Raw genomic sequence first — 25,229 nt, 5'->3', positions numbered from 1 at the left:
CCAACAAAAAGTATGGACATATTTGTAGTTCCCAAGAAGCACCCATTAACTAGCTGGTGGTATGACATTATCTGTCAACCACTGTCAGCACATACGACGCACATAATAAATATTTGCAGAGTGAATTGATTTTGGACATCTATGTGCAACACTTCTAGGTATTGTGGAGGACAATGAAAAGTTTGTCTTCTATCATGCAAGCTCCCTAAAGGGAATTGTACCTTTTCTTTGTTTCTCTGGCATGTATTTCTTGGGTGCTAATTAATTGTCGAATGAAGGAATTATTTAAAATTGCATTATCAAATGTAAGGATTTTGTTCCCCCTTCACAACCAAGTTCCCTTGCTGGTTTCTGACTTGGAGGCAATTAAAGCAGTTACTAGGGTTGATCACTTCATTCATTTGTAAATGATATCAAGTCCAATCTTTTGATTCACTGTGCCAAAAAGAATCCATACTAACTGTGTGGTTTAAGTTATATTGTTACTAACTGGTAAGAAAGAGGGTAATACTGGTCATCTGTTGATACTAACTTGAAACGTAACACCTAGATAATGACAATCAAAGGCTTATTTCTATTCATAAATTTTATCTGATATATCACATCATCTTTCGAGGTTTTCAAAGACAGAACAATGATCACCGAGAAAGCACCCAGCTCCATGGCCCTACTCAAAGTATGAACATGGTCTACATGGTAGTTCATAAAGCTCTTACTTTTCACAAAATACAGCGCACTGAAGAAGCACTCCCAAGTGGGAGTGATTTCTTCCATGCTATAAATGGGACACAAACAAGAAAAATAAGATTTCTGCCATTTTACTTTTGTGTTAGAGAAAACAAATTAGATATTATAAAAATTTGATAAGAGTAATGCAAAAGATAATAAGGTATTCCATGTAAAATATTAGCAATGACTGAGAATATGCAGTGAGCCCCCAACTTTCAGGTCATTCTTATTTCTAAACTGCTGTTTAGAATTTAGATTTGCAAGTGGAAAGAATAAAATGACATGAAAAGCATCTGGCACTGTGCATGGCACAAAGTAGGTACCAATAAATGGTATGGTGAAACAAGGCAGGGCTCAAGTCTGATTTATCTATTCAGTAGACTCAGGCGCCCATGCTGACCAATGGGGAGAGTACAGTAAGATGAAGGATGAACTATGGGCCAAACTTGGATCGGGGAGAGAGCAAGGGAAGGGACCGTCCCAGCGGGCACTACGACCTGATGTGGCCAGGCTGGGTTGAGATGAAAATCTCATATAAAGCTGAAGTTAAGTTCCAAGGTAGGGACGTTCTCTTCCCCCGTACAATGGATACGTTATTTGAGTTTTCAAGAATAATGATAATAAAGTAAGAAGGAAACCTGTTTATCAGAAACTGGAGGTAAGTAAAATTAGAGTAAGATGGAATTCGTGCTCTGCTGAAAATAACTCAGGGGAGGGCTCCCAGTCGATGATTTCAGTTTTCTCTGTAGGGCATAAGGTGAGGAAAGAGGAAAAACAAGAGGGCTTAGGAAAAAAAAAAGGTCATGAATAATCACGTGGATAGGATGGAGAGATAAATGAATGACTAAAATGAATTACTGAGAGACGAGAAAGATGGCGACCAAAGGTTCACATCAATTCTGGTTAGAATGAAGCTAAACATTTTACCAGCTGGTGGCAACTGACACAGATTCAGAATTGAGCAAAGGATAAAGTGTGCTGAGAGAATGAGAAATTACTAAGTGCTGAGAGAGATGAAGAGGAAAGTCCGGGGGCACCTGGGTGGCTCAGGTGGTCCTGGGATGGAGCCCCGCCTGGGAAATCCCTGCTCAGCGGGGAGTCTGCTTCTCCCTCTGCCTCTGCCACACCCATGCTCTCTCTCTCTCTCTCTCTCTCAAATAAATAAATAAAATAATTGAAAAAAGAGAGAGAGAGAAAGAGAAGTCCAATCCATTGTTCTTTCAAAACACATGAATAGCTACTATGTGGGGTCCTGTACTAGGGCTTGGATATTCAGAATTGAAGAGCATGATGCCACCCCACAGGAAATTCAAGCACTACTCAGGAAAATGATAAACAACGAACCAAAAAAGTTGGGTACTGAGTCCTTACGGTACTTAGCAATTTTAATTTTTAAAGGGCAATTTTTAGTTTATTCTCTAGCATATTTATATTTGTATCATATAAAAATGACGAACCATAATAATAATAAAGTGTATGCTTGGTCCACCTCCCACCCAACTCATGTACCAGAACTTAGACTTTTACATTTGTCTAAATTCTTCTGCTTGCCTTTTAAAGCTCTTTAAAATATGGCAGCATCTCTTCCTAACCATCTCAGGTCCAGCTGTTAACTTCTAAATTTTCTATTCTAGTCAGACACATTGGACAGAGGTGTTCTACAAACTTCAGTGTCCAAGAAAACACTCCTCTTTCTTCTCTAAAAGAAAGAGTTGAGGAAATATTTTTTGCTTAATAAATGCATTTCTTACAAACGTTATTATAGGCACCTAAAAGCTTTCCCTTATAAAGATTTTAAATAATTTGTGAAGGTAATAAAAGTTCACACAAGTGGATAGTTGTAAGTGCTAAAAAGCCCTTTCAGATGTTGTCATGGAAACTTAAAACTCTTTGAAAACGATTTATATTACCTTTTTAGTCTGGTAAGTAAAATGTTATTTTACCTTATATTTTTTTTAAAAGATTTTATTTATTTATTTGACAGAGAAAGTGAGAAAGCACAAGCAGGGGGAGCAGCAGAGAGAGAGAAGCTGACTCCTCGCTGAACAGGGAGCCCGACGTGGGGCTCGATCCCAGGACCCTGGGATCATGACCTGAGCCGAAAGCAGATGCTTAACTGACTAAGCCACCTAGGCATATTTTCATACTGCAAAACTGAGATTCTATAGCTGGTAGAAACCATCGCCCTATCTTTCTATTACTGGCCTATTTCACCTAGGATAACGACTTCAAGTTTCATCTATGTTGTAGCGTATGACACGATTTCCTTGTTTTTCAAGGCTAATATTCCATTGTGGGTATATACCATGTTTTCTTTATCCATTCATCCATCATTGGACATTTAGGTTGCTCTCATCTCTCAGCTATTATAAATAATGCTACAATGAACATGAGTTTGCAAATATCTCTCTGAAATCCTGTAATCAATTCTTTTGGATATATACTTAAAAGTGGAATTGTCAGAGACGCCTGGGTGGCTCAGTTGTTAAGCGTCTGCTTTTGGCTCCGGTTATGATCCCAGGGTCCCGGGATCGAGCCCCGCATCGGGCTCCCTGCTCTGCAGGAAGCCTGCTTCTCCCTCTCCCATTCCCTCTGCTTATGTTCCCTGTCTCACTGTCTCTCTTTCAAATAAATAAATAAAATCTTAAAAAAAAAAAGTGGGATTGTTGGCTCATATGGTAATCTACCTTCTATAAGACTTTCTAAAAGAGTTTTAAGGTTCACAACAAAATAGAGAGGAAGCTACAAAGGTTTCCCACATACTTCCTGCCCCCACACATGCATAGCCTCCTCCATTAAAACCTCCCCATCAGAGTGGTACATTTGATACCACTGATGAGCCTACATTAACACATCATAATCACCCAAAGTCCCTAGTCTTATGGGCATGGACAAATGTATAATGACAAGAATCAATCATCATAGTATCATACAAAGTATTTTCATTGCCCTAAAAATCCTCTGTGGTAATTCTAGTTTTGATTTTTCAAGGAAACCCCAATCTCTTTTCCACAGCGGACATACAATTCTATATTCCTGCTAACGATGCCCAAAGATTCCCATTTATCCATAACTTCACCAACATTTGTTATTTTCTGTTTTGTGATGTTTGGATTTTCCTCTGTAGAAGTTGTCCTAATGGGTATAAGGTGGTATCTCACTGTGGTTTATATTTGCATTTCCCGTATGATTAGTAGATTGAGCATCTTTTCATGTCATTATTGGCCCATCATGTATCTTCTTTGAAGAAATGTCTATTCAAGTCCTTTAGCCATTTTTAATTGGGTTGCTGTTGTTTTTTTTCCTTCAGTTGTAGGAATTCTTTATATATTCTGGGTATTAACCCTTTATCGGATACATGATTTTCAAATCTTTTTTCTCCTATTCTATGGGTTACCTTTTCACTCTGCTGTGTCCTTGGATGCACATTAGTTTTAAATTTTGATGTAGTCCAATTTATCTATTCTTTTTCTTTTGTTGACTGTGCTTTTGGTTCATATCCAAGAAATTATTGCCAATATTAGTGTCATGAAGTTTTCCCCTATGTTTTCTTCTAAGAGGTTTATAGTTTGCTCTTACATTCCAACTCGGTCATGGATTTTGAACAACTCTCTCTTAGAGGTTTGGAAATTTCCCACTTAAACTTAAAATCATCTGCTCCTTCCAAATCATTATGCACCTCAAATGATGGAAAGACAAAAGAGGAAGAAAGAATGCAAAAAAACAGACAAAGAATTCTCTCAGTGACAAGAACAATGTTGGAATTAAATTTTACCAGGTCCAGTATTAAGGCACTAATCCAAAGAACAATATAGATTTTTTTTTTTTGAGAAAGTCAGAATTTTCAACTTAGGGTTGCGATTAAAATAAAGGTATTTAGGTCCCTCCACCAAAGGCTCCCTTCTCTATTATAATTTCATAGTTTTTCTATTGCTTTTTAAAATATTTATCCTATCCTCCACTGCTGTGCTTCTTGATGCTGCCATTATTAATACTTTTTTTTATGCTTAACACGTTGACTTATTTTGCAAACAGCTGCCTCAAAAGCCTAAGAGTGCCTGTGTAGTTAGGCACCAATTTAAGAAGTCTATTTTCTGGAATAATATTTATTCGTTAATATTCTTGAACACCTGTTTTGTGTAAGACACTATGAAAAAAACAAAGCTGCAAAACTCACCAGAAAGGTCTTATAAACTGGCCTTAATAGGCCATACTCAGTATAATAATCACTTAGAAGGATAATGGCCTGGAAATAAACATACCAGCAGGGCAGCATGGGGCATTTCTCCCCAGCAGATCACAGCAGGCAATACAGCCGACAAGGAACTAACTCTCCTCTGGCCCTCCAGATGACATGTCAGGTTCAAGGGACCAAGACTCACACCCAGTGGGTTCAAGAAAACATGTTAGAAGATATTTTGACACTAGATCCTAGCTTTGAATGCCAAAGTAAGACATACAGTGTTTTATTTTTTATTTATTTTATTTTATTTTATTTTATTTTATTTTTTACCCCTGATGACTTCTGAGTAAGGGATTAATATGATTGAAGCTCTAGCAATATTAATACAGCAGCAGTATGTAAGGGCTAGAAGTAGAGAGAGACTGCAGGCAGGAAGACTATTACATTCCATTGGGGGAATAATAACATTAATAGTAGTAATGTAACAGCAATAACCAATACTTTTATATTTTTAGCAATTTACTCTTTGCCAGACTCTCTTCTAAGCATTTTTCATGTATGAGGTCCTTGTAACAACCTATGAAATAGTTTTCGTACAAATATTATCCCCTTTATAAATGGGGAAGCTGAGGCATCTAGCGATCAAGTAACTTGCCCAGGGTCTCATGGCTAACAAGTGGTAGGACCAACATTTGAACCAAGATAATCTGGTTCCAGAGCCTATACTCTTAAGGACTCAACACTACCACCTCCCAATGTGTATGCTCACCCTGTCTAAGATTTTAGAAAAACCCATAAGGGATAATTCATTTCTCCCTAAGAAACCTGATAATGACAAGGCCAACAGTTCTAGTATTAGACTCACCAAATCAATACAGGTAAGGATATCATGTGGGAATAAAAAATGAGCTCTTGAAGGGTAGCTGGTACCTCTTTATTCAGTGCCCACAAAGTACCAAGGATTCATGCATCATCTCATTTAATCCTCACAACCACCTATGAAGGAGGCATTATTTTTAATTCACTTTTTTTTTCAGATGAGGAAATCTAGTTCAGAAAGGCTACACCTTCTGTCCCTCATTACAGAGCCAGCTAGTGGGGTGGCAGCAGATTTAGAATCCAGGGTCACATTAATCTCATGCTCTTCCCACCATCTCACGCGGAGGGCATGAAGTGAGAGGACAGGGAGAGGGATACGGCCAGTCTTGAAGGATGCGGTCCTTCTGCCCTCAAAAGGCCAGCAACCACTCGGGAAGAGTCTGGAGTCATGTGGAGGTGTGCGTGCAGCTATGTTCCCAAGCTGTTTCTTTACCCAGCTAGAAGTCATCCTGGGTGGATGCATGAGTCAGTCATTGTTCCAAGGAACCGGAACTAGCCTGTAAATCCAGGCAGGGCTAAGGCAGCCCTGGGGACTCCAACACACAAAATACAAACATGAAACCTCATGGAAGTTCAAAAACACAGGCTAGCAGTTTGTGGCCCTCCACGAAGAGAGGTTAAAAATAAAATTCTCTGAAGAGAGCTGAGGATAGCACCTGGAAATGAGAAACCCAAGGGAATGGAGTCAGAGGTCAGGAAATTGATTGTTTGTTTTCTCAGCTAATTCCCGTATGTTTAACCTCAGAGTTTCTCAAAACTTTACCCTTAGAAAAATTCTTATGAGACAGTATTAAATTTAAAAAAGCTAAACAAACCAACACAATTGAAAGATGGTAGAATTTTGGTTTTTACTTCATGTTCCTTTTCCTGAATTTTTCAAATTTCTACTATAAGAACATATATTACATTGTTATCCAGGGATAAAAATAAAATACGCTAATTGAGATACTTTTAATCAATACTTAGGAAGAGAAAAAGAAAAAAACCAATTTCACAAAGAGTAGTCTAGTCATTCCCAAATGCACAAAGAGGCTACATCAAAATCACCTGAGACATTTGTAAAAAAAAAAAAAAAAATTTCTTGAACCCAAAGACCTACTCAGTCAGAATTTCCCTGGGTAGAACCTAGGCATCTGGAGTTTTAACAAGCTCCCCAGGTGACTATCATCCTTTCCACCAAGGAAGTCCAAAAGCACTTTCAATTCTCTTTCTCTTTTTAAGGTTCTTTGATGATTTCTTTAACACTAGTTATATTGGAAAGCAAACACACAATATTTAACAGTGAGAGTGAGTGACCGGGGTGAGGACTCGGATGGCCTCGTGTCTCACCATTCATCTCTGCAAACTTCTGAACCTCACTTAGGGTTTTCAGTTCTTGTCTTGGACATGCTGTTACACACAGTGCTATGGACTTGATCTTCCGGTTTATCAAGTCCAGATTGCATGGATCCAAAAAGAACACATACCTAAAGCATGGAGAAAAATATCGAGATGTTATTTCACAAGAACACATTCTGGTTCACGGCCTAATTTGACTAAAGCCTAAAAGCAAAGAACATCTATTCTATTCTATACTCCTTCACAGATTTTATCAAAGATGAACAGATGTTTCACAAATCTAATCACAGATTTTCTTTTTAATTAATTGCTTGTAAATGTACCGTGAACAGTGGTGACTAGAGGAACTATAGGACTCACATTTGTCATGATGTATTTTTCCAATATTTAAATTTTTGTAATGTATACTTTATAATTAGAAATTACTTTAGTTTTTTTTAAATAATTATTTTATTTTTTGCCAAACTTGTGCCCTAAAAATTACTAGACTATCCCAAGAGTGTTATATAACATGAATTGTAGTTTATACATAAACTTTAGTAATAAAAATATAATTATATACAAAATATAAAATTATAAAAATAAATATATAAACTTTTGCTAATGAATATATATTTATAAAAATGAATTGTAAAATTGTATAAAATTGAACATATAAAGTTGAATGGAGACTAAGGGAAATACACCAACATTTTAACTACAGTCATCTCTGGATATCAGAATAAAGTGATTTTAATCTCTTTCTTTCACTTTTCAGAATTCTCATTTTCTAGAAATGTAAATAACTTTTGAATTGAGATAACTACAGTAAATATTGTTTATTAAAAGGTCCATTACATATCAACAAAGTAACGCCCAAATCTTAAATTATCCCCTTTGTATCCTAGATACATTCATATTTTAGAAAAGGAAAGATTAATCAGATTACACTGAAACAAACTTTTTTTTTTAATGTTAAAAAGTAGGGTGGCTCAGTAGGTTAAGCATCTCCCTTCAGCTCAGGTCATGATCCCAGGGTCCTGGGATCGAGCTCCACATCATCTGGCTCCCTGCTCAGCAGAGAGCCTGCTTCTCACTCTCCCTCTGCCCCTTCCCCCTTGCTCGTGCTCTCTGTCTCTCTCTGACTCTCTCACATAAATAAATAAAATCTTAAAAAAAAAAAAAAGAAGAAAAGAAAAAAGATCAAGTCAATGCATATGCTGGGATGGACAATATAAAAGGATACTGGAAAAAAAATTCAATAGAAAAAACAAAGTATGAATATCAAGGGGAGGGGGACCTGAGAGGCCTTTGCAGGTGGAGTAATATTGCACACTGCAGAGGAGCTGGGGACCAGGAACTCAGCACGGAGGTCAGGGATGAGCTACCAACCACCAAACTAAAAAAAAAAAAAATATTTTATAACTGTGTTAGTGACTCCAATACCATTCATGTTCTGCATAGATAAAAGGAAGAAAAGATGCCAAGCAGAAAGGTGTTATTTGGAAGTGGAATTCAGACGGCTCCTGTGCCTGATGGCCGGGAACAAGAACCTGGAGAAAACTCTCCAACCACCTTTGTGTAGAAACAAGTGCCCCCTTGCTGACGCTCCCTCTATCTGTCCTTGTATGGGAGTGAGCATGCCCTGCCTGGGGCTCTGTGCAAGGACTGGCACAAAGCCAGCCCCAGGGCAGGGCACACCCAGGGCCTTGAGGAAAGTGTCATAAAAACTTGGAATCATTTACCACCACTAACCATGGATACTGTTAACACTACCCATAAAAATAATGGTAGCCAACATTTATTGAGTACCTACTACGTACCAGATGCTGCATTAATAAACCTTTTACACATATCAACTCACTTATCACACAATCCTCACAACAATCCTGTTGTCTGTTTTTGTGGGGGTGAGCAGTGGGGGGCAGTGGAGCTGGGGCGGGGAGAGGAATTAAGTGCACAGTTCTAAGTGATGAGCAATGCCTGGAGAAATACGTGGAGAAATCACAGGACAATAGAAAAATGGGCTCCAGGAAAAGGAGAAAGCCAGAGGCTTCTGGGGCCTTGGATGAGTGACACTGCCTTTCACAGCCTGCTGAGAACAGATACCTTGTCTGATTGTCCTGCAGGATTCTGCCCCCTCCAAGGCCAAAAATGTCCTCACTATATTTCCAGCTTCTTCTGCATCTTAAAGCACACTCTTGATTTATCCTAGTGACTGGGCAGCAGCCTTGTACCAAGCCTGGGTCAGACCCATCTTGAGCCTGCTTTCTTGGTCTCTTTCTTAGTAGTTTTCTGACCTTGGGGAATATATTTATCCCTCTGAGCCTCAGTTTCCTTATCTATAAAACTGCACATTCGTGACTTTATTTGATCCTCACAACAACTTTATGAGCTAGAGGCCATTACCATTCCACAGAGGACAAAATTGAGGCCCCCAGGAACTAACTACGTGGCCCAAGAGAGCTAGTAGACGCCAGAGCATGAATTCAAACCTAGTCCTTCTGATTCGGAGTTTCACCCTCTGTCCAACCTGCTCTAGTCCCAAAATGTTTCCTACAAGATAATAAATCATTGTAACTGTTCTATATTAACTCTGAATATTGTTTCTACCATCCTGAAGTTCGTTCAATCCATGGCAACATGTTTGTAAGTAATTAAATTTTAACTAAATGGCATTTAACTGAATATTTACAGAGTAGGAAAAGTGCATGTGTCAAACAGACAAATTTATGATTCATTAAAACTGCACTTTCTTGCCTTTTGATTTAAAAATGCCTCTAGCCAGGTAAATAAATCCTTACATTAGTTTCAGTTTTCACTTCAAACAAAATGAACTGTATTTGCCAATTTCATTTTTTTGGAATGAAACAAATACCCAACTCTGAAATAAGCATGACACTGGCAGGCCAGGTTATTTTAACTAACAAATCTATGGATAAGTGGTTTTTTTTTTTTTTTTTTTAACCGAGAAGGCGAAAGATACCAGGTAGGAGGCTCTAAAACATTTTAAAAAGGTTTCTCAAAAACAGCCTACCTTGACTCTGCCACTGGGTAAATGGTTGGGAAGGGGTTGGGGCACATGGATTTGTGATTACACACCCTGGCTCCCATGCTCCATCCTTTTAAGGTGGAGAACCACTGTCACAGATAAGCAATAAACTGGGGTGAAAAGCAAATTTTCATCGCTATCCTCAATGAGTCTTCTACTAGACCTTCTAACAACTTAAAAACAGCTTTAAGTTTCACATCCTGTAGAGGAGCAGGAAGGAATAAAATACCAAAAGTGGGAATGAAAGTAGGGAGAAACACAAAAAGAGAAAAAGACTTTCACACCCTGAACAGCCCAGACACCTGTGGGCATTGGCATATCCGACAGGCATGCGGCATCATCACATGGTATCAAGAACACATTTGCAAAGAGGACTGCAAAATGACCTAAGCGAGCTTTGAACTCTGAAGTTAGAGGAATGGCGAAACATGCTAAAGACTGAACTGTAAAGCGAACACCAAGAGGAGAGCAGGTAAGGCGTATAAGTATATATTATAGCCGAGATGGTTCCTGGGAACTACTGAAGGTGAGAAACAGATAAATTCATTTTCAGTCGAAATTCTTGAAATACAGCTTATCCTCAAAAAGACAGGACAGGAGAGAGATCTAAAGATAATGTCTATCTACACAGTAAACTCATGGGGACGGATGCACCAAAGTTGACGACGAGGCAGTAAGGCATGAAAGTTCGGGAAAGAGGTGACTTTTGAAGCTGAGCTCAGGGCAGGGCAGTGAACACGGAGTGAGCCGATGCAGAGAAGGATGCCAGAGATGGTGCACACTGGTTTAAACTTCTATTTTGCTTTCATTTTCTTCAAGGAAGATAGGGTAAGGTAGAGAATATAAGATTTACCGAGAATTTACTTTGGGCCCCCAAGCATCTTCAGCACTGTCCTCACACATCCTAATTCAACAAGAGGGAACTGAGATTTACAAGTTGGGCAAGCAACCAAAGACCACACTGCCTTGAACCCTGGGGGAACTGACTCCCAAGAGCTGCTCTTCCCGCCACTAGCCCTCCAATTTAAAATGGAAAGTGAGAATAAAGGTAATGGCAAGTGAGTTACAGACCAGTCACACAGTGCCATCCTTTACGTGGTATGCTACGTTCCCATGTGTAGATAAGATTTACATAGGATGATATGATAAGAATTATCATAGGATGGGGGCGCCTGGGTGGCTCAGTTGGTTAAGCATCTGCCTTCAGCTCAGGTCATGATCGCAGAGTTCTGGGATTGAGCCCCATATCGGGCTCTCTGCTCAGTGGAGAGTCTACTTCTCCCTCTTCCCTCTGCCGCTCCCCCCGCTTGTTCTTTCTCTCTCTCTCAAATAAAGAAATAAAATATTAAAAAAAAAAAAAGAATTACATAGGATGATACAGAAACACTTCATTCACTCAACAAAAACTACGAAATGTTTATTATGTATCTACTCATGGGCTAGGCCTGGGGATACAAAATTCATCAAAGAAAAAAAAACAGTTTTTAAATGCAAATAACTTACAGCCTAGAGAGGAAGAAACAAAAATACAGTCATTTCCACATCATGTGATACGTGGCAAGGTTGAGAGGGCAGAGGAAACAGTTTGGAATTCTGCACAGAGCATAAGGGGTTAGAGGAAGCATGCTACTGGGCAAGAGGCAGTTATCTAAGCCCCGTTTTGAAAATGAGTAGGAATTTTCCAGACAGATGGGGAAGGGAGCGTTCCGGGCAGAGGAAACTGCATGTATAAAAGGATAGAAGCATGAAAGAGCATATTTAAGGAACTGCAAATAATTTGGTAAGGTGGACTACGGGATGGGACATCAAAGGGCTTATGCCCAAGGAGAAACAGGGGACGGAAGAAGTAGCCATCCCTCGAATCTGAAGGCCCTGAGAGCTCCCCCGCATCAGGGCATGTGATTTCAATAGTCTCGGCACACGGATACCCTGGCATAACCAGCCCCCCAGGCGGGAGGCTGGAGAGGGGAAGGCTGGGGCGGCGGGGGCACCCGCGGTGCTGCTCCAGAGCCGAGCCTCGGCCATTAAACTGCCTCCGGCTGCCATGGCAACTCTGCGGCAAGGCTTTTTGGAGCAAAAAGTGGCAAAACAGATACTAGTCTGCTGGCCACCTCCTGCCAAATTTGGCTTCTCTCCTCTCTAATCAGGACGGAAGCACTGCAGCACTATAGCTGGAAAGCTGGCTGGAAAATCCCTCCATCCGTCGCCTTCTGCGTTAGTGAGTCCTGACACGTGTTTTTCCCCAGAGGAGAATAAAAATGGAGTCCGATCATTTTTCCAATTATTACCTCATATCAATTTACAATTTATAGCCCCTCTCCACAGAGCATGCTGCCATTAGTGAATCACACCAAAAGGAAAAACACAACAGCCTCGCAAAGGCTTCTCCTATTGCTAAATATAGACTTCAGAGAGCCCTGGATCTCTGCTCCACCCGCAGTGGAACGGGGCCAGAGGAGGCCTCTTACTTCCTGTGTGGGGTGCCAGCAAGGCCAGTCCAGTCATCCCACTGGGATGGGACCCAACTGCACCATGAAGGGCTGTGCCACACAGGACAGAGCTATGGAGCCTGCACACCAAAGTCCACAAAAAACCCAAACGAACCCAACACACACTAACCCAAAAACTGACGCGACACACAATTAACTAAAACCCCACTGGCCCTCCACTTTCTGGAACAAAGCCAGGGGGAGAGGGCAAAACATGTTGAAAGCAGTGATTTATCTTCAAAACTGTCACTCTAGATAGCGGCTGAGATTACAGTACAATGTTCACCGTGCCCCCAAGTCCGCAAGAACACTAAGGAACAGAAAAAAGGGTGGAGGTGAACTGTGGGCAACCTGACCCATGAGGCCGATGACAGCAACGCCCCACTTTCCCACTGCCTCCCACCCCAGTCTCAATGAGGAAGAGGCAAAAATGTCCCCAGGGGTAGCACTTGATAAAGAAATGCCTCACTATGCACCTTACCAGCCTGACGGCCTTCTATGCGAGCATGTTTGTAGCCCTTGATTCACAGGTAACTGTTAAGAAGGGAAAATGTCATAGTCATTTCTGGTAAATTCACAGTACTGAGAACTGAAAACAGCTTTCAACGGTGGAGGAAGCCCAGGGATCAGATGAAGACAGGGACACTCGGAGATGTTTACCGCTCCAACCTCACCTCCCACAACTCTCCTTTCTGTTCCTCACTCTCAGCTAACTTGCACCTAGAGGCCTTAGCACTTCTATCTGCCTGGAGTGTTCTTCCTCCAGACAGCAGCACAGCTACCGGACGCCCCGTCACTTGCTTCAAGTCTTCACTCAAAAGTTACCTTCTCAATGATGGTGGGGCCGCCGCCTATCTGAAATGACTCCGATGGGCGTCATCCATCTTTCCTGCTTTCTCTTTAGCACTCATACTCACTAATACACTGTACATTTATTTTACTTATTTATCGGTTTATTATCTATCTCCACCCATAGAGTATCAGTTCCCCAAAGGCAGAAATATTTGCTGTCTTCTTCGTCACTATATCCCCAGTGCCTAAAACAGTGCCTGGAATAAAGAAGGAGTTCCTAACTTATTTGTTGAGTTAACACATGGATGGTAACTGTGTAAGATTTTGCCAAGTGGAGCAGAGGATAGAGGGAAGGTAAGGAAGAAGATATTTTAGGTAGAAGGAAACAGTCTCATTCATTCAATAGAAACTTATCAAACACCTCCGCCAGGTGCAGGGCTAAATATGCAGTCACGATGCCATGATAAGCAAGACCAACACAAACAAGTGTCTCCCTTCCCATGATAAGTGACACCAACACAAAAAGTGTCTCCCTTCCCCTCTGATACTCCAGAGAGAGTAGGGAGGTAATCACAAAAGCATATAAATGCTACTGTAGAGAAAAGATAAGAGAATGCCTCCAAAGGTCCCCGTGAATGGACAGGTGTCCAGAAGAAGGGAAATCTAAAGCCAGGACCTAAAGAATGAGTAAGAGTTTGCAAGGTGTGGAGGAAAGGAGGCAGAAACAGGGAAAGAGAAACACATGAAAAGACATAAAGGTGAGACACAGCATGGTGTAACACAGAAAACGAAAAACGTCAGGGTTGTTGAAATGGACTGTGATAAAGAACCAGATGGCCAGACAGGCAAGCTGGAGCTGGATCACAAAAGCCTCATAGGTGGTATCAAAGAGGTCAGAAACTTTGGAGTTCATCCTAAAGATACTGGAGAGCCATTGAGGGTTCACCAGCTGTAATGTGGGGAATGAATTAAAGGCGAGCAAGAGAGAAAGTAAGGAGACTGAATCTCTACCTAGAGGATGACTTCGACTAGGGTGGGGAAGGGAACAAAAATGAGATTTCAGAAACATTGAGACACAATTAAGAAAACCTGATGACTGATTATATGTGGAGGGAAGGAAGAAATTAAGCATGATAGTTATTTACAGAAAAAACTAAGAAAGGAAGAAATTAAGAATGATCTGGTTTAGGCTAGGGTAGCCAGGGCGTTCTGGTTTGGACTCCTGTTCAATAAGACACGCATCTCAAGAGGAGCAGTAGAGTTTGGAGGGATAAGATCATGTTCCAACTGTAGATAGTGTGAGTCTGGAGTGTCTCTGGAGTGTCCAAGTGGACCTGGACAGTTGGCTGGAATGTTCTGGCAGAGAAATCTGGACAAGAGATAGAGACTGTGGAATTACCAGCATATAAATGATAACCTCACCCCCAGGAGTATATGAGATCACCAAAGTGAGTGTGCAGAGTTCAGATTCTAATCCTTGGTGAAATCTGTGACCCTCTTGAAATAGTAAGCAAAATTTGGTACACAAATTCACATGCAGTTTTCTGAAGAGAGATTTCTTACTTATAGTTTTGATCAGATTGTCAAAGCCCCCCAAAGAGATTAAAAGTCAAGTAAGATGAGCAAAGAACCAAAACAAAGGCATGGAACTGAAAAGGCATGGGGAGAAAACGATTCTACTATTTAGCTAAGTGTCTGTCTTCTCCTTATGCATATACTATAAATGGAGAAATAATGGCCAGAATGGTAACCAAGAGCTCGGCAGCAAACTGTGTTCCTCATACTAAACTGAGACAAAAAAGCAAATTAAAACACCTTTTTAAAAAAGATATTATTTTTAAGTAATCTCTACACCCAACATGGGGCCTGAACTCACAAACCCGAGATCAAGAGTCACCTGCTCCACCGACTGAGCCAGCCGGGTGTCCCTAAAATACCTTTTAAAAATAATTCACAAGAGCTTTAAGAAAGAAAAGTTCTCTATTTACTCTAGTCAAGTGGAATAACACCCCTAGCCCCAAGTTCACCACTAATACTACAGTCACAGGAAGCATTCTCAAAATCAACTTATTCCAGCACTCAGGCTGAGAAATAGTATGTACTAAGAGTCAATGACCAGAGATTTTTCTTTTTAGTTTAATAGCTTTATTGAGATGTAACTTACATGCCATAAAATTTCCTGTAAACTGTACAGTTCAAAGTTTTGTACAATTCAGTTCAATTGAATATTTTTAAGTATATTTCACACAGTTGTTTATCCATCACCACAATCTAATTTTAGAATATTTCATTACCCCCAAAAATAAATCTCATACCATTAACAGTCATTCCCCATTCCCCCACTTTCTAACCCCTAGCCTCAGGCAACCATGAATATGTCATTCCTCTTTATGGCTGAATAATACTATGTTGTATGGCTAGAACACATTTTGTTTATCCATTCATCAGTTGGTGCACACTTATGTTGTTTTCCCTTTACGGCTATTAGGAATAATGCTGCTATGAACATTTGTATACAAGCCTTCGTATGGATGTATGTTTTTATGGATATATGGTTTTATTTCTCTTGGGTAGATAACAAGGAATGGAATTGCTGGGTCAAATGGTAACTCTGTATTTAATATTTTGAGGACCTGCCAGACTTTTCCATAGCAGGTGCTCCATTTACTGTTCAGACCAGCAATGTATGAGAGATCCAATTCTTCCACATCCTTGCCAACACTTGCAACCACGTCTTTTTTTACCATACCCATTCTAGTGGATGTGAAGTAGTAACTCATTGTGGTTTTGATTTGCATTTCCTTGATGACTAATGATGTTGAACATCTTTTCATGGGTTTTCTGGCCATTCACCCCTCTTTTTTTGAGAAATGTCCATTCAGATCCTCTGCCCTTCACAGACTTTTTCTTAGTCTTTTGAGAAGGACACAGTAAGAGGCAGGCACTAGATATTATCACAAGAGTATGAAAAAATTGTAAGAGAAAATAAGGATGAAAGTAAAGAAAGAAAAGCAGTTAGGAGAAAGTACAGGAGTCAAAGAACTAAAGGTCAAAGAATGGCTCCAGGAGGCAAAGAAAAACACACAAGCTGGAAAGAGAGAAGGCTGTGGTCAGAGTGGGGAGTTCCTGAATTAGTTTCAATTGATTTTATAGGTGGAGCAATAAAGTGTGATGACCAAAAACCAAGCTGTGACTATGGAAGAGTGAATCCTGAAAGTCCCCACTGAGAGGAAAATTCAGGGTTCCCAGGGCTAGAGTGAGAATCAATGAAACAGAATACGTGAAAGTGCTTTGTGAACCCCACAAATGTAAACTTGGCTAAATGAGCTGTTTTCCCCATCTGGGTTAAAAAGGGAAGAAGCTTTCATAAGTAACTTTGAAACTTGTTTTGGAAAATAATAATAATGACAATGACTATAATAAATACAGTTAACATCTATGGTTCCAGGCAATGTGCTAAGGAGCATACATCATTTATCATATTTGTTCCTCCAAAATCCCCTAGGAAGTAGGTACTATTATCCTCATTTTACAAATGAAGATCTTTAGGTCACACATATTAATGTTATTTTCTCCAGTGTAAATCATCCTTGGTGAAAACGTAAACCATCACTTGTTATCTGTCTACTGAATCTACCCTTATGGATATATCCCCAATTACATGAAAAATTTTACCATCATAGAAAAACTATAAATACTATTCTCAAGGTACTGCTTTTATCTTTGCATCAGAGAATCAAATTTTTTGACAAACATGCCCACTACTTACTCCTTTAATGCTTTAATAACATATGATTTTCTCTCCATAACAAAAGTATAATATTTGTTTTAAAATATTTAACTCATGTGCGCTGGGGTGGGTGGCTCAGTCGGTTAAGCATCTGCCTTCGACTCAAGTCATGATCCCAGGGTCCTGGGATCAAGTCCCACATCTAGCTCCCTGCTCAGCTCGGAGTCTGCTTCACCCTCTGCCCCTCCCCTCCCCCTGCGCTCTCTTTCTTGCAAAAATAAATATAATCTTTAAAAAAATAAATAAAATAAAATATTTAACTCATCTAAAATTTATTTTGCATGGTGTGAGATTAAAATAGCTCTAGGTGTAGTTTCCTTCATATCATCATTCAACAATGTCTTTTGTTAAATACCGATTGCTATTAGTTTTTATTTTACTTGATTTCTCATATGCTACTAACAGTTTATTTCTGATATTTCTATTTTGTTTCCATTACTGTTATAAACCTGCATTCAGGTAGTCTCGTTAATATACTTGGGAGCAGTGTTGGTTTTAAATGGCAAAATTCCTTTTTGTTTCACTTTAAGCTATACAATCACTAATTGGACAATGAGTAATCTCTCCTCCCCCACACCTGTTTTGTTTGGACAATACACTGATTGCTCATATTTAAGAATCAGAAGATCAATAGGTGCTATGGTCAGAATGTGTGCCCCCAAATTTCGTATGTTCAATCCTAACTTCCAAAGGTGGTTGTATTAGGAGCCTTTGAGAGGTGATTAGGTCATGAGGATGGAGCCCTCATGAGTGGGCTAGTGCCCTTATAAACGAGGTTCCAAAGAGATCCCTATCCTGTCCTACCATGTGAGGACACAGGGAGAAAGTGTTAGCACTGAACCAGAAAGAGGGCCCTCATGACAATGTGATCATCTTGGTCTTGACCGTAGATTTCTAGTCTCCAAAACTAAGAGAATTAAATTTCTGTTGTTTATAACCTCTCAGTCTGTGATATTTTGTTATAACAGCCTGAACTGACGCAGGCGATAGGTCACAGGTGTTCCCCTACTCTCCTTCCATCAGTAGATTTCTGGCTTCTTTTGAAAAAGGAGCACCACTAGGCCATCCACCCACATGCCAAAAATCAGCTAGGACCAAGTAGAAATTTTCCTTTTATTGGGCACACACATATCAAGTTCAAAGTGTCCAACGTTCCCTATTATCTTATTCCCAGTCCACTTAAGTGATGTACAGTGTCTGCCTCGAGGCCTTTAAATATGCAAACTCTGGTTTGCAAAACCCACAAGTTTCCCTTTCTACCTTCAAAGCCATAAAGTCCACAGTTAATTTGGTGCTCAACTTCAGTAACTACCTAGATTTCTGGTCTAATCTCTTCTCTACTTCCATTGTATGGCTCTCTGCTCTTTTATCCCCATTTAACTGACTTACAATATATGCTCCTAATTCTAATCCTCTCAAATTATCTTAAGAACAAGAAAATTTTTTTAAATGTTCTCCCCTGAAGTTCTTTCCTGCTCCTTTATTCTGTGATTTTTACTATCAATCAAGTCCAATTCACCATCCTATCAGGATCTTAACTGGTATTAAATCTATAAATTAACTTTGTTAGAATTGTCATCTTTATTATATTAAGACTACTCAGCCAGGAGTAGATTCTATTCTCTTATTATTTGTTTCCTTTTCACTCTATTTGAGTACTATAATTCTCTGTATTTGGCCCTATATCTTGTTAGATTCTGTTTTCTCATAAAACAAGTATTATGTTTTTCATTATATTTTTGTCTAGTGATAAAATAAATGACTGAACTGAGTAGGTGTATGTTTTATAACACATGATTTATGCATCTCATTTCAAGATATGTTTTTGTTGAATCTCCTACACATTCAGGTTACAGTCCCTTGTCGTTGGCGGATAGTATTTTTATCTCTACTGACCAACACGCATTCCATTTATCTCTTTTATAAAATTTGTTGCAACTAGTTATTTAAAACAGTGTTATAAGAGAGGTGATATCCTTACTTTAATTTTTTTCCGTAATACTGGTATCTGCTACTACCAGAAACTCCATCAGCTTCCTTTCATGCCCTCAGATTTAAAAGTCTACTTTTTTACAAAGGTGCCAAGGTTATTCAACAGGGAAAGCAGTCTTTTCAATAAATGAAGCTGAAATAACTGGATTTTTGTATGGAGGAAAAAGAAGACAAACCTTGACCTCTTTACACCGTATGCAAACATTAAATCAAAATGGATCATAGGCATAAACATAAGAGCTAAATACAATACTTCTAGAGGAAAATGAAAGAGGACATCAACTACCTCCATTTTGACCTCAGTCTGTACTTTCTAACCTATTAAATTCTTCTTTCTAGCTTATCTCTTAACTCAGGCAAAAGACCCTGCAGGCAAAGCATCCCCTGAAGGGAACCAAAACCACCCCCTCAAGCAATAAGGACTGCCCTGAGCCAGCAAGACCCCCGGGGACTGACCCCTAGACAATGATGACCTGACCTTTACTGCCCACCTGCATGTACCCACCCACCTTTGTCCCATATTCTCCTTATATAAACCTGGAAGTATTTTCAGCACTTTGAAGACAGTCTTTGAGACATTAGTCCGCTGCCTTCCCTGTGTTGGCTTCATGGAAATAAATTCCTTTCTTGTTTCCCCACCATGTGTCTCTCTGCCTTTGGATTTTGTCAGGGGCAAGGGGCCAAACCTGGTCTGTTTGGGACCCCCAGAGCCAGGTGCTCTTGCACTCCTGTGCCCTGGCTACAAAAACATAGAAACAAATCTATACGACTTCGGTTACATCAATGATTTCTCAGATAGAATACAAAAGACATGAGCCATTAAAAAGAAACACGTGTGTGTGTGTGTGTGTGTGTGTGTGTGTGTGTGTGTGTGTGTGTGTGTTTTAAACGTATCTAATGGATAAGTTAGACTTCACTGAAATTAAAAACTTGTCTATCAAAAGATACCATTAGGAAAACAAAAAGGCAAACCACAAATTAGAGAAATATTTGCAAAACATATACCTGCCAAAGGTCTTATAAACAGAATATATAAAGAACTCTTAAAACTTTTTAAAACAAACCAAATTCTCAAAAAATGTGCAAAAGATTTGAACAAATATTTTACAAAAGAAGACATATGGATGGTCAACCAATACTTTAAAAAAGATGCTCACCATCACTAGTCACTAAAACATGCGAATTAAAATCAGAAGGAAATACCATCACATGCACATGTGACCGGCCGAACCTGGTCTGCTTGGAACCCCCAGAACCAAGTAAGTGTTCTTGCATCCCTATGCGCCAGCTACGGTGGGAATGCAAAATGGTGTAACCCCTTCGGAAAACAGTTCTGCAATTTCTTGTAAAGTTAAACTTAAACTCACCATATGACTCAGCAATTCCAAACCTAGGTATTTACCCAAGAGTAATGAAATACATATCCATACAGCATCACATGCATAGATTTCCAAAGCAATGTTATTCACAATAGAACAAAATTATTTTAAATAAGTAAATAACCCAAATATCCAAAAACTAGTGAACAGACAAGCAAAATGTAGTATATCCACACAATGGAATACTACTTAGTAATTAAAAAGGAACACACTATTGCTTAACAGCATGGATGAATCTCAATAACATTACTATGCTATGTTAAACATGCCAGACACAAAATACAATATACCGTATGATTTCATGCAGATGAAACTCTAGAAGAGGCAAAACTATACTGTCAGAAAGCACATCAATGGTTGCTTGGGAACAAGGATGGGAGAACTGGCTGCAAAGGGGTATGAGGTAATTTTCAGGGGGCAACAGAAGTGTGGATTGTGATAGAGGGTGTATGACTATATATAGTTACCAGTTACAGTAAACTATTATATGTAAATTGTACCTTAATAAAACTATAAAAATATTTCAAATTTCATCTTGAAAAATGTACTTTACAAAATCCAACTTAAAGAGTCCCTAATTAAGTCCCACACACTTAAAATGTGTAGTAAAGAATTTAACCTACTCAGAAAGAGGTTTCGACTTTGCCTTGGGCAAAGGAGTGTCTTTATTTGCCAGGGGCCTTGGGTCATAGCAGACAGTCCAACAACAATGTGACTTAGGATGTGGGCAGGCCACATTAGATAGAATTTAGGGCAGGGGTTAACCACTCTTTTTTTTTTTTTAAGATTTTATTTTTAAGTAATCTCTACACCCAACATGGAGCTCGAATTTACAACCCCGAGATCAAGAGTTGCATACTCCACTGACTGAGCCAGCCAGGTGCCCAAGGGGTTGACCACGCTTAGAAAGACCAGTAATGTCATATAGACTAGGAGTTTGGAGTCATATGTGTTTGCTTGACAAGAGGGGCTAGAGACTGAATCAGCCTCATGCACAATGAATCATGCCTGCATAATGAAGCACCAATAAAAATTCTGAATACTGAGACTTGGGTGAGCTTATCAGTTGGCAATGTGCCATGTGTATTGTTACATATCAGTGCCAGGTAAGTAAATGCCCTGATTCCACAGGGAGAAAACAATGAACCTTCTGCCCTGTGTACTTCTTTCATTGGCTGATTTTAATCTGTCGTTCTTCCCTGTGAGTATAATGGATTTCAGGGAGTTCTATGAGGCTTCCTAAGAATGGTCTTGTGGGCCCCTCAACTTGCAACTGGTGTCAGAAGTAAGGGTGGTCATGTATGGACTGTGGACCCTCCAGCTTCTCCGTTGCCCTCATGTCCAGATAAATAAATAGACGGCAAACTAATGACTTTAAAATTCATAGGTGAAGTGGTTAATACTTACCTAAAGTATATTACAAAGGTCTTATCTATGAGCTTACATACAATGACAAGAGCTTTTTAGAATCTTTACAGTTGCCTGGTTAACCTGGAACCAACCCAAGCAGTGAAAGTCTGAATTGAGCATATATCATCAGCTGTTTAACGTAGCTAGGGCAGGATACACAGCGAGGCAGGTAACCAAGAGAAAAACCAATCACCCCATACTTGCCTCATTGCATGCATGTGATCTCGAATTCTAAGTGGCTTTTTACTTCCCTTTTTAGAATCTGCAAAACATTTCAACTTTCAACTCCTGCATTTTCTAAGGTATGTAATTGAATCTCTTTTTTCAAGTTGCTAGCATTATTAATAGCAAGTACTATCCTAGAAGTAGAATTACACTAGTAATACAGATGTTACCTTTGTAAAAAGCTTTAAAATCCAGGCTAAAGAGTAGTGTGGTCACAAAATATGGCAAAAAAAATTTTCCAAAGATGCCTCCATAAATTTGCCTTCAGGAAATTTACCTATCATTTTTATAACTTCTAACATTTTCCATGAGAGAAAAATAAACTTTAGGAAAAACTGCATAAATAACACAATAAGTTTCCATTTAGAACTGTTACTGTTTTCAAATGCTTATCAGCTTTTGACAAAATGAGTCCACAAATGCAAGTTTACGTGTAGTATCTACCTAGGCTGCTCTTCTTTGCGTTGAGCCGAACTAGGAGAGGTGGTATTAATGTTAGAATCAGAGACTATTTGACAGGAGGCAAAGAGGACAGTGCTTTCCCTCAAAGCAAAGCCAAACTCGTCAAAGGCTTAAAGTATCTCCATTTGTTCAAACTTATCTCTAACTGTAGGAATAAGCAGGTGATCCATTGGGCTGCTCTGAAGAATACCCTGAACATTCTGTAAAACGCAAGCATTAGCACAGTGGATAAAATGCACTGCCTCTCCTCTCCTAAGCCTCTGTAACTCCACAAGATAGAGTTAGGAGCTCGTCACTGTGGGTGCCAGTTTTCAGCCGGCTTTGGAATGTCCTACAGAATGCCAACCTGTAGACTCAGCCCACAATGTTCTTCAGCCAATGAGAACCAAGCTTGGCATTCTAACTGAAATTCCATCCTCAGGAGAGATGGGCTCTTGAGTTGCCATGTGGCCCAAGAACCCACACGACCATCCATTCACCACCAGTTTCCAACCCCCCCATCACTATTCTGTGTGCCTTCCTTCCAGAAGCCTACTTTATTTGATTTTCCCCTTGCTGTAATGCAAGTCCTGCTCTGAACCTCCAACCTAAGGCTTTAAAACCCTACTTAAAATGACTCTGTCCCTGAACCCCCAGTCATTGGCTAACTGGCGGTTCCAAATGGACAATCTAGAACCAAGATGCTACCCTGAAGAAGGGGAGGTCAGAGACTGAAGCATGAGAAGGATCTGGCCCACCGTTGCTAATGGAAATGGACCATGAGCCAAGAATATAGGCTATAAGATATACAGGCTGCCTCTAGAAGCTGAGAAGGACCCCTCGTTGACAACAAGCAAGGAAATGGGACCTCAGTCTGACAACCACATGGAACCAAATTCTGGCAACAGCATGAATGAGCTTGGAGGAAGATTCATCCCCCAGAGCCTCCAGTGAGGAACACAGCCCTGCTGACACTTTGATTTCAGCCTTGTGAAACCTGGAACAGGCAATCAGCTGAGTCTTGCCATGCAGACTTCTGACTTACAGAGAACTTTGTTGTTTCAAGCCACTCAGTTTGTGGCAATCTGTTACAGCTGCAGTAGCAACTAACATAGTGGTGGTTCCAGGGCCACCATCAAATTGCCTTATTTTTCTGTTCCCACCAGCCTGTTATTAGGAACCTAGGAAACTGGAGTCACCACCTGTCCCACATTGCCCTGTCATGGTTATCTGTGTATTCTGTCTTCCTCGCTAAAATGCAAGCTCTTCAGGATCAGGGATTGTGAATGCCTTTTTTTTTTTTTTCCAATTTTTTTCATTAAGCAAATAATATATATCAAAGAAAACTTAGAAGAAAAAGTATAAAATTAAAACCATCCACAATATAACAGTTAACCACATGTTAACATTTTCATGTCATTCTGTACCCTTCTATGTACATGTATGTTTTTATACATATAAATAAAAATCATATTACATATGCTGTTCTGTAACTTATTTTTCCCTTAATAACTTTATGTGGCTATTCAGTGTCAATGGACATGATTTCACACCATAACTTTTTCACTCCATAGTACCTCAGTCTGGGCCGGATCCTCCTATTACAACCCATCTCATGCCGTTATGCCTCTCCCTTCGTAACACTTTTGACAACTAGAGTAATACTGTGATTGTATGATGATTTTATTAAGTTCTGTTTTCTCCACTAGATTATAATTTCCATGAGGTAAAAGAGTGTGCCTCTTTTGCTCTAGACTATAAGATCTAACCCAAAGATGACAAGAAATATAATGCATGAATAAATGAATTTACCAAACCTCTTTTTTCAGCCATTTAGGTTGTTTCCTGTTTTATTATTCCTAATGGAGATTTCTAGCACACAAATTTTAATAAATGTTTGCTGAGGACTAAACAAAATAATTAACAGAATTTTCAGAAATGGCAAAGGATAGTCATTCAGTAAACAGTAATTTAAGTCATCAGGAAAAAGAGAAAGAAGTCCTACTTGCATAAACATGAAGAACCAACTATACTTGGCTGATAAAAGGACCAAGTAGTTTAGCAAATTTTATCTGTATTAGAAATTCCTAGTTCCTTTTCTTTTCCAAACAGGGACAGTTATGCACAGTCAACAAGACTTGACAACTTCTTTAAAGGTCTTCCAAAAAAGGCATGTTTTACATATTAACTAATTAAAGAAAAATGTTCTTCCTAAAATAGATGGGTATTCAGCATGGTGTAGGCCCAGGAACCTTGGCAATCTTTTTAGGAGTAGTTTAGGGCGCCTGGGTGACTCAGTTAGTTAAGCGACTGCCTTCGGCTCAGGTCATGATCCTGGAGTCCTGGGATCAAGTCCCACATCGGGCTCCCAGCTCAGCAGGGAGCCTGCTTCTTCCTCTGACCCTCTCCCCTCTCATGCTGTTTCTCTCTCTCTCTTTAATAAATAAATAAAACCTTTTTTTTAAAAATCTTTTTAGGAGTAAAGAGTAAACACAGTCTCCAAATTGGTACCGTATCAGTGCCAACTCCCAAATAAGCCTTTATAAGAGTT

At 39.6% G+C, this 25,229-nt stretch overlaps 1 protein-coding gene across 4 annotated transcripts in view; it reads right to left on the bottom strand.

Annotated features, from left to right (window-relative positions):
* The window catches only part of SLC44A1 (solute carrier family 44 member 1), a 196,183-nt gene that overhangs the window by 98,712 nt on the left and 72,242 nt on the right, over nt 1–25,229 (bottom strand). For all 4 annotated transcript variants that reach the window (XM_028108788.2, XM_028108787.2, XM_088018878.1 and 1 more), the window contains one exon: nt 7,121–7,257. In XM_028108788.2, the coding sequence (XP_027964589.1) occupies nt 7,121–7,257 (137 nt within the window). The remainder of the gene's footprint in view (nt 1–7,120; nt 7,258–25,229) is intronic.

This window comes from Eumetopias jubatus, unplaced genomic scaffold (assembly GCF_037043125.1).
Source record: "Eumetopias jubatus isolate StellerSeaLion01/CBP00866 unplaced genomic scaffold, mEumJub1_p1.0 scaffold_15, whole genome shotgun sequence".
Lineage (NCBI taxonomy): Eukaryota > Metazoa > Chordata > Mammalia > Carnivora > Otariidae > Eumetopias > Eumetopias jubatus.
Note: the sequence above shows the minus strand (reverse complement) of the source record. Positions and strands in the feature narration are given on the sequence as shown.